General features: G+C 37.1%; 4 protein-coding genes across 6 annotated transcripts in view; all 4 read left to right on the top strand.

Moving 5' to 3' along the window:
* LOC134754857 (protein tramtrack, alpha isoform-like) overlaps nucleotides 1-4,803 on the top strand; it is a 28,855-nt gene extending 24,052 nt beyond the window's left edge. For 2 of the 3 annotated variants that reach the window (XR_010128982.1, XR_010128981.1), the window contains exon 4: nucleotides 44-264. Coding sequence is in view for 1 of the 3 variants with exons in the window: in XM_063691302.1 (XP_063547372.1) it covers nucleotides 420-1,027 (608 nt within the window). In the remaining 2 variants the exon portion in view is untranslated. Of the gene's footprint in view, nucleotides 1-43; nucleotides 265-419 lie in introns of those variants that run through there. The other variant, XM_063691302.1, reaches the window with a different exon arrangement.
* The window catches only part of LOC134754971 (uncharacterized), a 567,282-nt gene that overhangs the window by 138,902 nt on the left and 414,775 nt on the right, over nucleotides 1-13,605 (top strand).
* LOC134754951 (uncharacterized) overlaps nucleotides 1-13,605 on the top strand; it is a 533,971-nt gene that overhangs the window by 424,546 nt on the left and 95,820 nt on the right. The window lies entirely within an intron of this gene.
* LOC134753771 (uncharacterized) lies at nucleotides 6,170-12,447 on the top strand. Its single transcript, XM_063689709.1, has 4 exons — nucleotides 6,170-6,188; nucleotides 6,719-7,165; nucleotides 9,432-9,656; nucleotides 11,631-12,447. The coding sequence occupies exons 1-4, from the start codon at nucleotides 6,170-6,172 to the stop codon at nucleotides 11,786-11,788; spliced, it is 849 nt and encodes a 282-aa protein (XP_063545779.1). The 3' UTR covers nucleotides 11,789-12,447.

Here is a 13,605-nt window from a genome sequence, read left to right as displayed (position 1 = left end):
TTAAATATTGCATGAACACAACTAGACGAACGACCAGAGAGAGAGAGAGATTGCATGAACAAATTTTCGACTTGATACTGAACTATACGTATAATCTATTAATTATGTCAGTTTAATTGAAAAGGTGCTAAAACAGTAACTATAAGCATAAAACTTGTTCATGAAGTACTTATATTCGCTTATGTTCATGGTCTTCTTTTATTAAAAACTTATGGTAATTAATTTCGACAATCAATTTGAACAAATAAAGGTTTATATATTTTCGCCATTTGTTTTTTTTTTCATCATCTTAGCGCACATTTAGTTATCGCAAGGCACGCGCTTCTTGTTCTAAAGAAAGAATCCGTTACAGTATTTTTTTCTATAATTGTTGTATATTCATACTTATTCTATTAATATTGTCAATAATATATTTTCAGGGCGGGCATCTCCAGATTCAGAACATAAAGATGTAAGGTATGTCCATTCTCCGACGAACGACGGGCACGGAAAGATCCGCGTGAACCCGGCCACGCAGGCGGCGTCGACGTCAGGCGACGGCGCGTACGCCGAGCCGCTCAACAACAACCAGGCGCGGCCCGCCGTGCGCCGCCGCATCCGCCGCCGCGCCAATTCCGCCTCCAACGACCCCGCCGAGCAACTCACCGAGATGTCCGTCAGAGGGCTCAATCTTTTTAGATACGCCTCCGTTAACGAAGGAGTGTACCAATGCACCGAATGTGCCAAGGAGAACATACAAAAAACTTTCAAAAATAAGTATTCATTCCAGAGGCACGCTTTCCTTTACCACGAAGGGCAGCAGAGAAAAGTGTTTCCGTGTCCCGTCTGTTGCAAAGAATTCTCTAGACCGGACAAGATGAAAAACCATATGAAGACTACCCACGATTGTTACGTGCCAAAAGACTGCGTGTATCCGCCGAATGCGTACTTCATGTTGCCGGGGATGGAGGCGCAGCTGCCGCCCGGCATCAAGCTGGAGGCGCTGGGCGGCGCGCCGCACTCGTCGCCCGACCCCGCGCAGGTCTGACGCGCACGCTATTCCCGCACACCAAGCGAGCGCCGTGCGAATACTGAGCGCATTTAATCCATCTTTTTATCTCGGCTAAGTATTAACATTACGTATCTATCAATTCCACATAAATTTTCATTATGCCTCAAAAACCAATTTTCACGATTTGTTTTGATTATATGTATAAGAAATTCAGAGTTCAATAGAAGTAGTTATTTATTCTATTTTTTGAGTAAAATTTTAATGTACACTTTTACTAAGTGCATTACTTGACTAAACTTTGTTTTCCAATCATACTGTTATGCATTTAATATCTAATGTTCGTTACATAAAGATTATACTTGTTAAAAATTACGGTTGTGCAAATTATTAGTAGACAATAATTGTTTGAGGCCAGTTTCGCAATATTAGCAAAAGCGAGTTACTGTAAAAGTTAATGTGTAAGTAAATAGCATTAATGATGGGTGCTGTACAAGTCTGATTCGTGCCTTCCATGCATGCAGTTCTGTAACCACACACTGATGCGAACATTCCATGTTTGGTCAGTGTCGTAGCTCTGAAATATATAAGTACTAGGTATGATACCGTAAGACATAACCAAAGACTGTCATTTACATTTTAAACTGTTTTCACAATAGCAATTTAACTGATCGCGATCTACTTGAGTCTGAAATCAGAATAGGTACAATGTACTCGAGAGTAGGTACAATGAAGGCTGGCCATGGAGCAACACGTGACGTGGGAGCAACATTTTGTTACATACCACTATTGCTCATGTCTGTCTTCAATGTATACCCGAACATTTCAGTAAGTAGACGTAGTTATATATGTATAATATTATATTATATTTATATACATGTGACTTTTAAATAGAGTTATAAACTGATATAGATGCAAAGCATGTGCAGCGATTGCTAGTTCAGTATAAATTTACAGTGTAGGTATGTTATATTGGATTCTAATTTGAAACTAACGGATGAAACGAAAGATGGATTATCTTTGGAGTGCAAGTGCCTTGATGCCTAGAGTTATAGCGGAAGATACCACTTTTGTCGGAACACATTATGATTGTTTAATAATTACTATTCATACTCTAAATTTTTATCTAATAAAGACTTATTAAGTAGAAGATTTTTATTACGTAATTGTTTAACTATATTAGTGAGTCTACTGTTGATAAAATAACTGTAATTAAGCATGTTTGCAAGAGTTATATATTTTTAAATTTATCCATTAATACCGACCTAAGTAGTTAGGTACACAAGTAAATTGATGATAGTGCCATAGCACAAATGATAAATGTTGTATATTAGGAATGTTTCCAATTCTTATGAGTATTCCCTTTTAACGATTAGTAAGGTAGATAGGACCGAGGCGCGCGCGCCGCACCGCGCCGCATCGCGTCTCCGCGCCGCCCGGGCGACAATCACCAGTTCTTCCATTAATAAGGAAAATATAATGTAAAAGTTAAAATAATAATGTTACGACTAATCTCCATTCTAATTTTAAGTTCTTGTTGTGGAAAGATGATTAAAGTACGAGCGATTAATAGTTAAGAACCAGAATTTTGAATTGATTAATATTGTATACTTTAAAGATGTTAGTTACAAATTGAGTTTTTGTATTTCAATAATTAGCGCACAAGTTTAATATAGCTTATGTTAAGTTTATCATAGAGTTTGATAGGCCACGTTCTTGTATATAATTAATGGTATATTTAGTTGCAGTAGTTTAATAATTAATAATCACCAAGAGGTATTAAACGCGAGGCAGACGCGACTGCCGCGCAGTAGGTACAACGCAACGCCAAGCAAAACACTAATTTGGGCATCTTAATTCTTCTCGTTATTTTCTTAAATTTTTTTTTCATTACTTTTTTTCCACTACACATATTTTACTTTTGGTTAATCTTACTTACTAAAATATACTTAACAGTGTGGTGGAGTGTTTCTTTCTCTTCTTTTGTAGTATTTTATTTTGTGATATTAGTGCTAACTAAGTTGGCTTTCCTGTTCATTGTTGAGTTATTATATTTCTTATCTTTCACCTTAATCCATGCTGCAAGGCAGCGAAAATTTTAAATTCGACAAAACAATTAAGTTTTTGATAGTCGTTAAGTATTACATACAAACTAATGTTTTGACGAATATTATGATAATATTGACAATTTTATAAATTAGGTATGCTACTAGTAAAGAATTATAGAGGGTAGTTAGCGGTACACTGTAAAGCAAATAGGACACTTAGAGATCGATGGTGTTTTGCTTACAAGACATCACCGTCAGATTAGGTATTATATTATGTATAAAATGTACAGGAATACGAGTACCTTATTAATGTCTGTTTTACTATTCTCGTTGTTTTCGTTACGATTAAACCTCTAAGAAAACCCATCAAAATATAAGTGAATTGACACTTCGGTATAACATTAAAATGTAAGCAGATTTCGATTAATTTTATAAAATAAAAGTCAAAAATGTAAGTAGCATACAAACTAATATTCTAAACAGTGGTTCCCAAAGTTGACTGGGCTCCGACCCACCTAGCAAAAACTGCCAAATTCGGGACCCACCTCTGGCCGTCTTAAATAGAGAGCATGAATTCATATTAGTACCGGCTGTTAAACCCGGTCGGTCGGCATGCCGTCTTATGTTTCAGGGCCCACTCAAATTTCGCTAGCGACCCACCGATGGTTCGCGACCCATAGTTTGGTAAATGCTGTTCCAAACAATAGATACATAGTGACATGCATATTTAACATAAATAAGTACTTCACTTAAATAAGTAGGTACGTAAGATCTGTTTTTCATAATAGAGTACCTATATACTTTATCACCTCCGTAAAGAAATCTATGCAATTTGCAGCATACATATTCGCTGTATGTATTTAGTTACAAAATGAAGATCGTTGGTGAAAGTTATTTTTTTACGTGTTAAGTGCAATTTATATTAGAGTGTTGATTTGTTTTCTATATTCTATTGATTTTAGTTTACTAGTGTGCTGACCAGAATTTAACAGTATACTGATTTGACCGCTTGTTCAGAATATATCTACCTAATGTAACTACATAAAACATACTATCTCCTCCTAAATTACTTATTAACATGAATATAAAATATATCTATTGTTAGATTCCCTTTTAAAAAAGGATTTCTTGTGTATTAGTTTTAATTAATTATTATTTGGGCCATATCCTAATAAAGGAAAACCATAAGTTTATATAGGTACATCTTTACCTATTTTTGAGCCAGTTTTTAAATCCTACTTGGAACAAAAAGCTATCCCCTCTTTCTCTTTATGTGGCGTAGTCATGTTAAAGCTATCCCCTCTTTATGTGGCGTAGTCATGTTAAAGCTATCCCCTCTTTATGTGGCGTAGTCATGTTAAAGTAAGTAAACCTCATTTACCAAAAAGTAAGAAAGGTTTTATTATTGCAACCTACTCCGTTGGACAGTTGCCACTAATCCCAGATAACCTTACACTATTATACCCAACCATGCCCTGCTAAAACCCTAATTTAAAATCAGTTTAAGTAGTAGGTACCAACCTTCCAATGGCATATCCGCTATGTTTAAATAAGTAGATAGGTAGGAGTATCTAAGAATCGTTTAAAAATTTCAAAGCTTTAACGATTAAAACAGATGTAAATTAAACAGATGTTTATTTTATTGTAACAAGAAGTCTAAAATAGTTTTTTATTATAAAAATATATAACGATTTTACCATCGTGAACGCATTAAATAACGCGAATACATGTAACACTACAAGTAATCCAAATAAAATATAAACAATATGACTTGTTTTATTATTTCTTTATTTTGGTATATTTAATTACATTCAAAGAGAATGGCGACGTGCGCGTACAGTAGAGACGGCGTGGGCGTGACAGATCTAATGCTTATTTTCATCACACTTGCTCGAAAAAAACTTATTTCATGCAGGTGTACTAAAGGATAAAGGCCTATAATGTCCCGGCGGGAGTTATGGACTGTTTTTGTTTGACGTGATAAAGTCTTATAAATCGATGAACACCGGTAGCATGCACGAAAAAGTGTCGCATTGTGGACAGATCTCCATGGTAAACGTTGTGGACAGATCTCCATGGTAACGTTACGGCCAAAAGCAAATAAATGTTTTTTATAGAAAAAAAATATTTTTTAATTAACTCCTTTGTATTATACAAAACTAGCGACCCGCCCCGGCTTCGCACGGGGGCAATCTAGGAGGATATAACCAAACGGAGCCGCTACGTCTGTAATTTGCTGTACAAAAGTCTGCCAATTTTTGCGGGGGAGGGGAACGTCAAATGTATACGTAACGTCAAAATAGCCATGTGTATGACCATTGGCCGACTATTTTCGACAGAGGGGAATGCCTGTTAATGGCTACTCCGTTTGGTTATATCCTCCTAGGGTGCAATGCTGATGTATTATACATATAAACCTTCCTCTTGAATTACTTTATCTTATCTATTTAAAAAAAAAAACCGGCCAAGTGCTAGTCGGACTCACGCACCGAGGGTTCCGTACATTACACAATCTAAACAATGTATTTTTTATGTGAAACGTGAGTGAAAGGTAAATTGTGGTTTACGATTTATGACGTATTAAAAAAAACTACTTACTAGATCTCGTTCAAACCAATTTTCGGTAAAAGTTTGCATGGTAATGTACATCATATATTTTTTTTCGTTTTATTATTCTCTTATTTTAGAAGTTACAGTGGGGGGGGGGACACATTTTACCACTTTGGAAGTGTCTCTCGCGCAAACTATTCAGTTTAGAAAATAATAATATTAGAAACCTCATTATCATTTTTGAAGACCTATCCATAGATACCCCACACGTATGGGTTTGTTTTGAGTTTCAGTTCTAAGTATGGGGAACCCCCAAAATTTATAGATTTTTTCCATTTTTGTATGAAAATCTTAATGCGGTTCACATAATACATCTACTAACCAAGTTTCAACAATATAGTTCTTATAGTTTCGGAAAAAAGTGGCTGTGACATACGGACGGACAGAAAGACAGACATGACGAATCTATAAGGGTTCCGTTTTTTGCCATTTGGCTACGGAACCCTAAAAACCGCATCAAAATAGATCTAAGCATACATATATAGTTACTTAGTATCTTTACATAGTGGGCCCCTTTAGGGACATGGCTTTCAAAGCAAAGAGTATAATAATATGTCAAAGTTAGACGTGTATTTAGGTAGGTCACTCGGGGAGCCTATATTGTAAGCTAAACCAACCCCGCATACCTATCGGTCTGAGCCTCCGTCCGCCAGGCTGACTATGCAACATTTTAACTTACGTTACATTCACATACTACTACTAGTGTTACTACATACTAGTTTTTCGTTCCGAACTGAAATCTGTGTATTTGTAACAACAAACTTGGTATACTTATTTTATTATCTACTTATATGTACTTGCATGGACCTACAATATCTAAAATCTTTTAACTATGCTTATTTGTATTTCGTATGAAGTTATAGAGCAAAAAACTTTATAGTGTACAGTCGCCATCAGATACATCGGAGCTGCCAAGATGCTGTGAAATGACTGAACACGCACTCTAATGTCTTGATAATAGCGGCTAACTCCTTGGCGCCCCGATATATCTCATGGCGACTGTACCAACACAGAAACTAATCTACTTTAACAGCTGAATAAATAGTTAATTCTAAATATGTGTCAATTACAGATTTCCAGTTTAGCTACGACGAGAATGGCGACAGCAATGGCATGCCGTTAATAACTTTAGAAGTAATGTCAGAGTGCTCTAACATCGAGCTCTGTCCCGACGGCAACTCGTCCAGCGATGCGCCCTCCACCGCGCCTGATCCCGACTTGCAAGATCCCGATCTACACTTTTTAACTATTAAAAAATGTCAAACTGATGACATTTCTGACAATGAAAACTTAGATGACAAGGAACAAGAGGCAAATGAAAACTCAATGTCCAGAAACGAGCTCCTGGAGTACATGACTCGGAACGACGGCAGCGTAGTATGCAAGCTGTGCGGCGAGATCCTGCAAAGCCGGACGCATTGGTACAGACACAAATATAAACGGCATGTTATCCAGCCCTTGAATCCAGCGCCACTCTTCCAATGTGAACAATGTCTCGTGTTCTTTAAAAGCAGGAAAGGTAGCATTATTCATTACTAAGTACTAAGACTTATTTTTCACTAGTCACCGTTAAGTATACCAATAATTGAGTCGCTTAACTTCAAACTCGGGTACATTCATATGTCAGAATTGTATGTTGGTGGTTATATATTCTACATGAGCATAATATAGGACATTATGCAGCAAAAGATATCAGTAGGGACGGTTAATCATTTGTTAATAATTATACAACGCATGAAATTTGTCTTTCACAAACTACGAAGTTTCAAGACCCTAACTGAAAAAAATTGTTCCCGATATAATCCCTCTCGACCCTCTTAGAAGATTTACAAGTCCACTATTTAAAAAAAAAACGCTCCCGAAACTATTAATACAAACTTTTCAAAAACGGTGTAAGTAATCAATTTTCGTCTATTTTAATATAATGCCCTTTTTACCAAGTTTCAAGTTCCTAGCGTAAAAGAAAATTTGTACCACATATAAACTTACATCCCCTTTTTAACCCCTTTAGGGGTTGAATTTTTAAGAACGTTGAAATAACTTTTTTGGAATCTTATACAATGCCTTTCTAAGAAGTTTCAAAGCATTTGTAATAGATTCACTTTGAACCCCTTTTTAACCCTTTTAGGGGATGAATATTTAAAAACGCTTAAATTGCTTTTGTTGTATTTATACAAAGATTCAATTCCCGAACTCAAAAAAATATTTGATCTCCATACAAACTTTCAACCCCATTTTTACCACCTTGGGGGATGAATTTTCAATAATGCTGAAATAAGTTTTTTTCTCTTTTAATTATATATATTTCTATGAAGTTTCAAGTACCTAGCTTAAAATAAAATTAGGACCACGACAAAATTTCAACCCGTTTTTAACCACTTTAGGGGATGAATTTTTAAACACGCTGAAATCACTTTTCTTGTATTCTAATAACATGCCTTTATACAAAGATTCAAGTCGCGCACTTAAAAAAATGTTTGACCTCCATACAAACTTTCTACCCCTTTTTCACCACCTTAAGGGATGAAATTTCAAAAACGCTGAAATTACTTTTCTAGTATTTTAATAATATGCCTTTATACAAAGTTTCAAGTCCCGCACTCAAAAAAAATTATGATCTCCATACAAATTTTCAACCCCTTTTTCACCACCTTAGGGGATGAATTTTGAAAAACCCCTTCTTAGTGGATACTAACGTCATGAAAGCTATCTATTGTGAAAAATTCAGCTCTCTAGGTCCAACGGTTTGGGCTGGGCGTTGATTTAAGTGAGTCAGTCAGTCAGTTAGTCAGGACTTTTACGTTTATATAGGAATATATAGAATTATTATGCGATTTTGGTATAAAGACAAGGTAATAGGGTAGATATTTGCTGAGAGGGTCGAACGGATTTACCCGAGTTTGGAGTTAAGCGACACAATTGCACGGCAGGTCTTAGCGTCAAATATAAGGGTGAATTCATAACTGTCAAAAATCAAATAACAGATGAAAAAACGAAAATCAAAAATGTATACTTATATACACCTTTAATTAATATTTTAGTATTAGTATTAGTTTTTAATTTTTTTTAGTTAGTGTTAGTATTTTAGTAGCTTAAGTAAATTAAATTATAGATGAAAAAGAGTAATCACCCCGGTTAGAAATTCATATAAAGGATCCCCAGACAAAGGAAAGCCAGACCATGATACGACCTATCGCGTCGGGATCTGTGCTTTTTATTCCTCAGTATGCTAGGTAGATGGGCACGTACGAATTAGGTACATATTTATGGGAGTGGCCCAAATGGGCCTATTTTTAAGGTTCCGTACCCAAAGGGTAAAAACGGGACCCTTCAACCTATTACTAAGACTCCGCTGTCCGTCTGTCCGTCCGTCTGTCTGTCTGTCACCAGGCTGTATCTCATGAGCCGTGATAGCTAGACAGTTGAAATTTCCACAGACGATGTATTTCTGTTGCCGCTATAACAACAAATACTAAAAACAGAATAATATAAATATTTAAATGGGGCTCCCATACAACAAACGTGATTTTTTTGCTGTTTTTTTCCGTAATGGTACGGAACCCTTCGTGCGCGAGTCCGACTCGCACTTGGCCGGTTTTTTATTTATATTTAAAGAACTATCTACATCCTACATCCAATATCAGTTCAGACATTACATTAGATTAGAACCTATTTTGTTGAAATACTTAAGTGCAACTGTGAGCCTACGTAATGAATTTTTTTGCCAGGATCTGTACTTACGAGTAGTTTTCTAAAAAAGGTGTATTAATAAAATGTCTTTCTAGGCTACATTGGGCACCTATCAAGCAGACATAGTGAAATTGTGACCGACCCAAGTCCCGTGATAACCAGAACTGTGTCCGAGGTACCGGAGAAGCTGCCCATGGTCCCCGTGGTGGTGAAGCGCGAGCCGGGGGCGGAGGCTGCCCCGCCCCCCCCCGCCTGCCAACAACCTGTTAAACAGACATCGATTAAAACTGAATCAAACAGATCAAATAAGGTTAACAGAGGTCAGTACATTGGAGTTAGTTTATATGCCATTTTTGCACCAATAGGGGAACCCGGGGCAATACGGGCCTCTTAAGCATATGTCGTGATAACATAATAGAGTAAACTACACCATTACCTACTTGGATAATCGTTCATTAGAATGCAACTTCACTTAAAATGCAAAATAATTAGCTCATGTACCATTTCTTTGGACCTTAGGATAGGCATGAAACAAAAATGTACAAATTGTCCATATTGCCCCGTGCCTGGGACAGGACGGGCTTACCTGGGTCATTATGGGCCGGAACACTATAGGTATTGAAAAAAATACTTTTACCTAAAATCTAGCACAATGGGATGAAATATGTAATAAGTAATGTCGTCTTCACCTGCACATGAGCAGTGAGCACACCTTTTACATGAGAGACATAGAATAGAGTGCCTTTATTGAGAGTACACTCCACAAAGTATGTATATTCCCATGTCTTCATCCTCCGAGCGATTCTCATTTTTTTGTCTTTTTTGATCACTTTTTTTCACCATATTTTTTGCTGTATTTATCCTATTATCTATATTTATCTAATCATTATCTGTCCTACTTTCATTATTAATAATTAACTTGTAACAACAGCAGTAATCTACATACAATAGTTTTTCCGGGGCAATATGGTGGCACCATGCTCATATTGCCCCGACGACCATAATGCCCCAACGTCATCATTTTAACAAACTAATCCTCAGACCGTGAAATATTTAATTTTTTTTTTATAAATTAATAAAACTTTAAGATTAAAAGCCACCCTGTATTGCTAATAAAATTATAACACACATATGTAGAAGATACTGATCACACCAAAATATAGAAAATATAGATCAAATTTCGTACTTTCGTAAAATCGTTTTTGACTCCCAGAAATGTGCGCCATTTCCACTTGCCGCATGGTCACAGGGCCGATAGACGTCCGTACAGGCTACTACCTACGGCGTGTGCGGGCTAGTGTGGACAGGAGAATGGGTCCATATTACTCCGGGTGCCCGTAATGCTCCGGGTTCCCCTAAGCGCCGTTGTTTTTTCTATTCAAATATTAATAGATATTTTTATTAGAGCATATTCACGACATTTTAGTCTACAGTCTACTTAAATCGAAATAAATATGTTTTTTACCCAGGGCTACCAAATAAACAAAGTTTATTGCGGAGGTAAAAAGTAGCTACATACCTATTTGATTAGATGTTTATTTATTCAAGTACTTACCTTACCTACTAAGAAAATACATTTTCATAAAAATCCTACTGAAAAATTGTTTGTAATGTTATGCCAGTGAAGTGAACAGCGATATTATATGGGATTTTGTTTCGCATTACATTGAAGTAAGTTTCTATAATTTAGCTATTATAAATTATTTCCATTCAAATTCAGCTAGTATGGGTGGACAGTAAAATGACTGGAGTATTATCTCTAGTCAATCGATCTGTATACTGAGCAGATTTGGAATATAATGCATGTTGATAATGATAATTATATAACTTCAGTTGCGAGTATCTTGATCTTAGTCACATTTATTTCAGCATAACTAGCATTATACTTAAGCATTGTAGTATTTTATTACGGACTGGTTTCCGCAACTTGACGACTACTTTGCATTAAGCATACTCTGATTTAATTTATTGCATTGTTTAGCAGCTACATACTATCGATGTAAATCACAACCAGTAAAAGCTTTAATTTTGGGAAACAGAAAAGAAATTTGTGATTTTTCTCTGCCAAAAAAAGGGTAAGGTAGGTTTGGCCCACATAAGCCACCTAGTAGTAAGTCTTTAAGTTTGATAAAAACATAGAAACAAATCCTTTAGACATGCCGGACAAAAACTCGATCATACTCGATATATGTATGTATTAAGTATAGGTACTTATGTGACCGTTGAGTATCTGCATCTTAATAAATGATGTGGCTTATTTAGTATGCGAATAAGCATAAGAATGGACATTTCAGACAATCGAAATAAAGAAGATTGGGAAGAGAAGCGGTATAGAGAGGAGAAGTTGGTGGCAGACATCATAGACCGCGTCAAGAGAGAATGTGAAGCGCAGGGGGGCAACGGCGGCGCACGGCGCGGCTACACGCGGCGCACCACCGTCATGCACACGTAGCTGTCTCGCGCCCGGCCCGCCACAACGCCACCCTCGACGTAAACCTACTGTCATCTGTAATGCCGGCTGTACACACTCGTCGAGAGCCTCTCTCCGAGTCTCGGCACCGCTCCGATCCAATCGGAGAAGCGTGAGACGAGACAAGGAAGAGCGAGACGAGAAGGGTGCAGCATGTACACACTCATTGTCGGCCTGTCTCGGGGTCTCTCGACGAGTGTGAACAGCCCGCATAGCGATGATGTCAGGACTCAGGACGGTTGGTTGCCGTACCTGATGTTGTTGAAAGGAACGCTACCAGGCCACCACGCCGCCGACTGTCATCGTCGACAATCCCTGTAGGCACTAGTTTGAATAGGGCCTAATTGTATAACTACCTAAGTTCCTTATATGTATAGGTGTCGATCGGCATCGTAAAAATATTTCTTACCATTTTACGGTAATAACTAGTACCTTGTGCAACAAACCTGACCTGAACCTGAAACCTGACAGTGAATATGGAAGATGGAATTTTATTATTCGAGTTAACAGAGGAAAGGGGACGACTACTTCTCCATACAAACGTAGTCCCCATTTTCCTCTCTTGATATTAACATTATAGAAAGTACGTTTACACAATTTGATGTATATTGTTCATAGATATGCCCCTTCGTATGACTTTTCTCGATCTTTTTATTATTTTAAGAGTGGAGCGAAAAAATAATTCCATAATTTTTTTTAAATGCTCCTAACTCTATACTTAATATTAAATAAATCGATAAAAATCTAACAACAAGCCATAGCTGTGGTTAATATAAGTAGATGAAATTGTGTCAAAATATTTTCAATAATGTTAATATCCAGAGAGGAAAATTGGGACTACGTTTGTATGGAAAGGCGGTTTCGGGGCGGTCGTGCACTTTCTTCTGAATATATCTGTCGTGTAACACACAATATACCTATTTCATCACACTTGCTATGCAATTAATAAAATGTTATATTAATTATTTTAAATCACAATAAAATGCAGAAATATTGTCTCGCTATTTAAAAAGTTCGCAAGTATAAGTAAGAAGACACATTCATCGTTAAGCTAATATTGGAAATAAAGTTTAGCCTATATTGACTCCGACTATAACTGCCGTAGCTCGCATTATTAAGAATTAGGTTCACTCACACAACAACGAATCGATACCTACGAGTATATGGCGGCGGCGCCGTCATCCCTTAGATCCGTAATATTTTTTAATACTACGTCGGTGGTAAATAAGCTTACGGCCCGCCTGATGGTAAGCAGTCTCCGTAGCCTACGGACGCCTGCAGCTCCAGATGTGTTACATGCGCGTTGCCGACCCTAACACTCTCCCTCGCACCCTCGTTGAGCTCTGGCAACCTTACTCACCGGCAGGAACACAACACTATGAGTAGTGTAAATAAGGTGGAGGTAATCCCCAGTTGGGCTCTGCTCTAGATCTGGAATGACATCAGCTGTGCTGTGCCCTACCTATAAAGCAACTATGACATTTACAGTGGTCAGTGCTTATACCTTTCTTTTGGACGTTATATTTTAGGACACACCCGGGTCCAACGCCGCGGATTATGATTCAAGTGTGCTATGTTGGTCGTCATTACACTCGAGGCGATATTGTGCGCGCGACTAAAAAAAGTGACAACATACATTATCGCACAAGTTCTATAATTACAATAAAAAAAAAACAGGTTAAATCTAGGATTATAAGCCTAATTATTATTAGGCCACCAAACGAAGGAAAATCGGGGGAAATAATTCGTGTGTAAGCGTATTTTGGCATAGTTGTAGATATAAGTGGTTCAATAAATTC

The sequence above is a fragment of the Cydia strobilella genome, chromosome Z, assembly GCF_947568885.1.
Source record: "Cydia strobilella chromosome Z, ilCydStro3.1, whole genome shotgun sequence".
Lineage (NCBI taxonomy): Eukaryota > Metazoa > Arthropoda > Insecta > Lepidoptera > Tortricidae > Cydia > Cydia strobilella.
The sequence above is the reverse complement of the archived record's forward strand: the minus strand, read 5'-3'. Positions and strand labels throughout refer to the sequence as shown.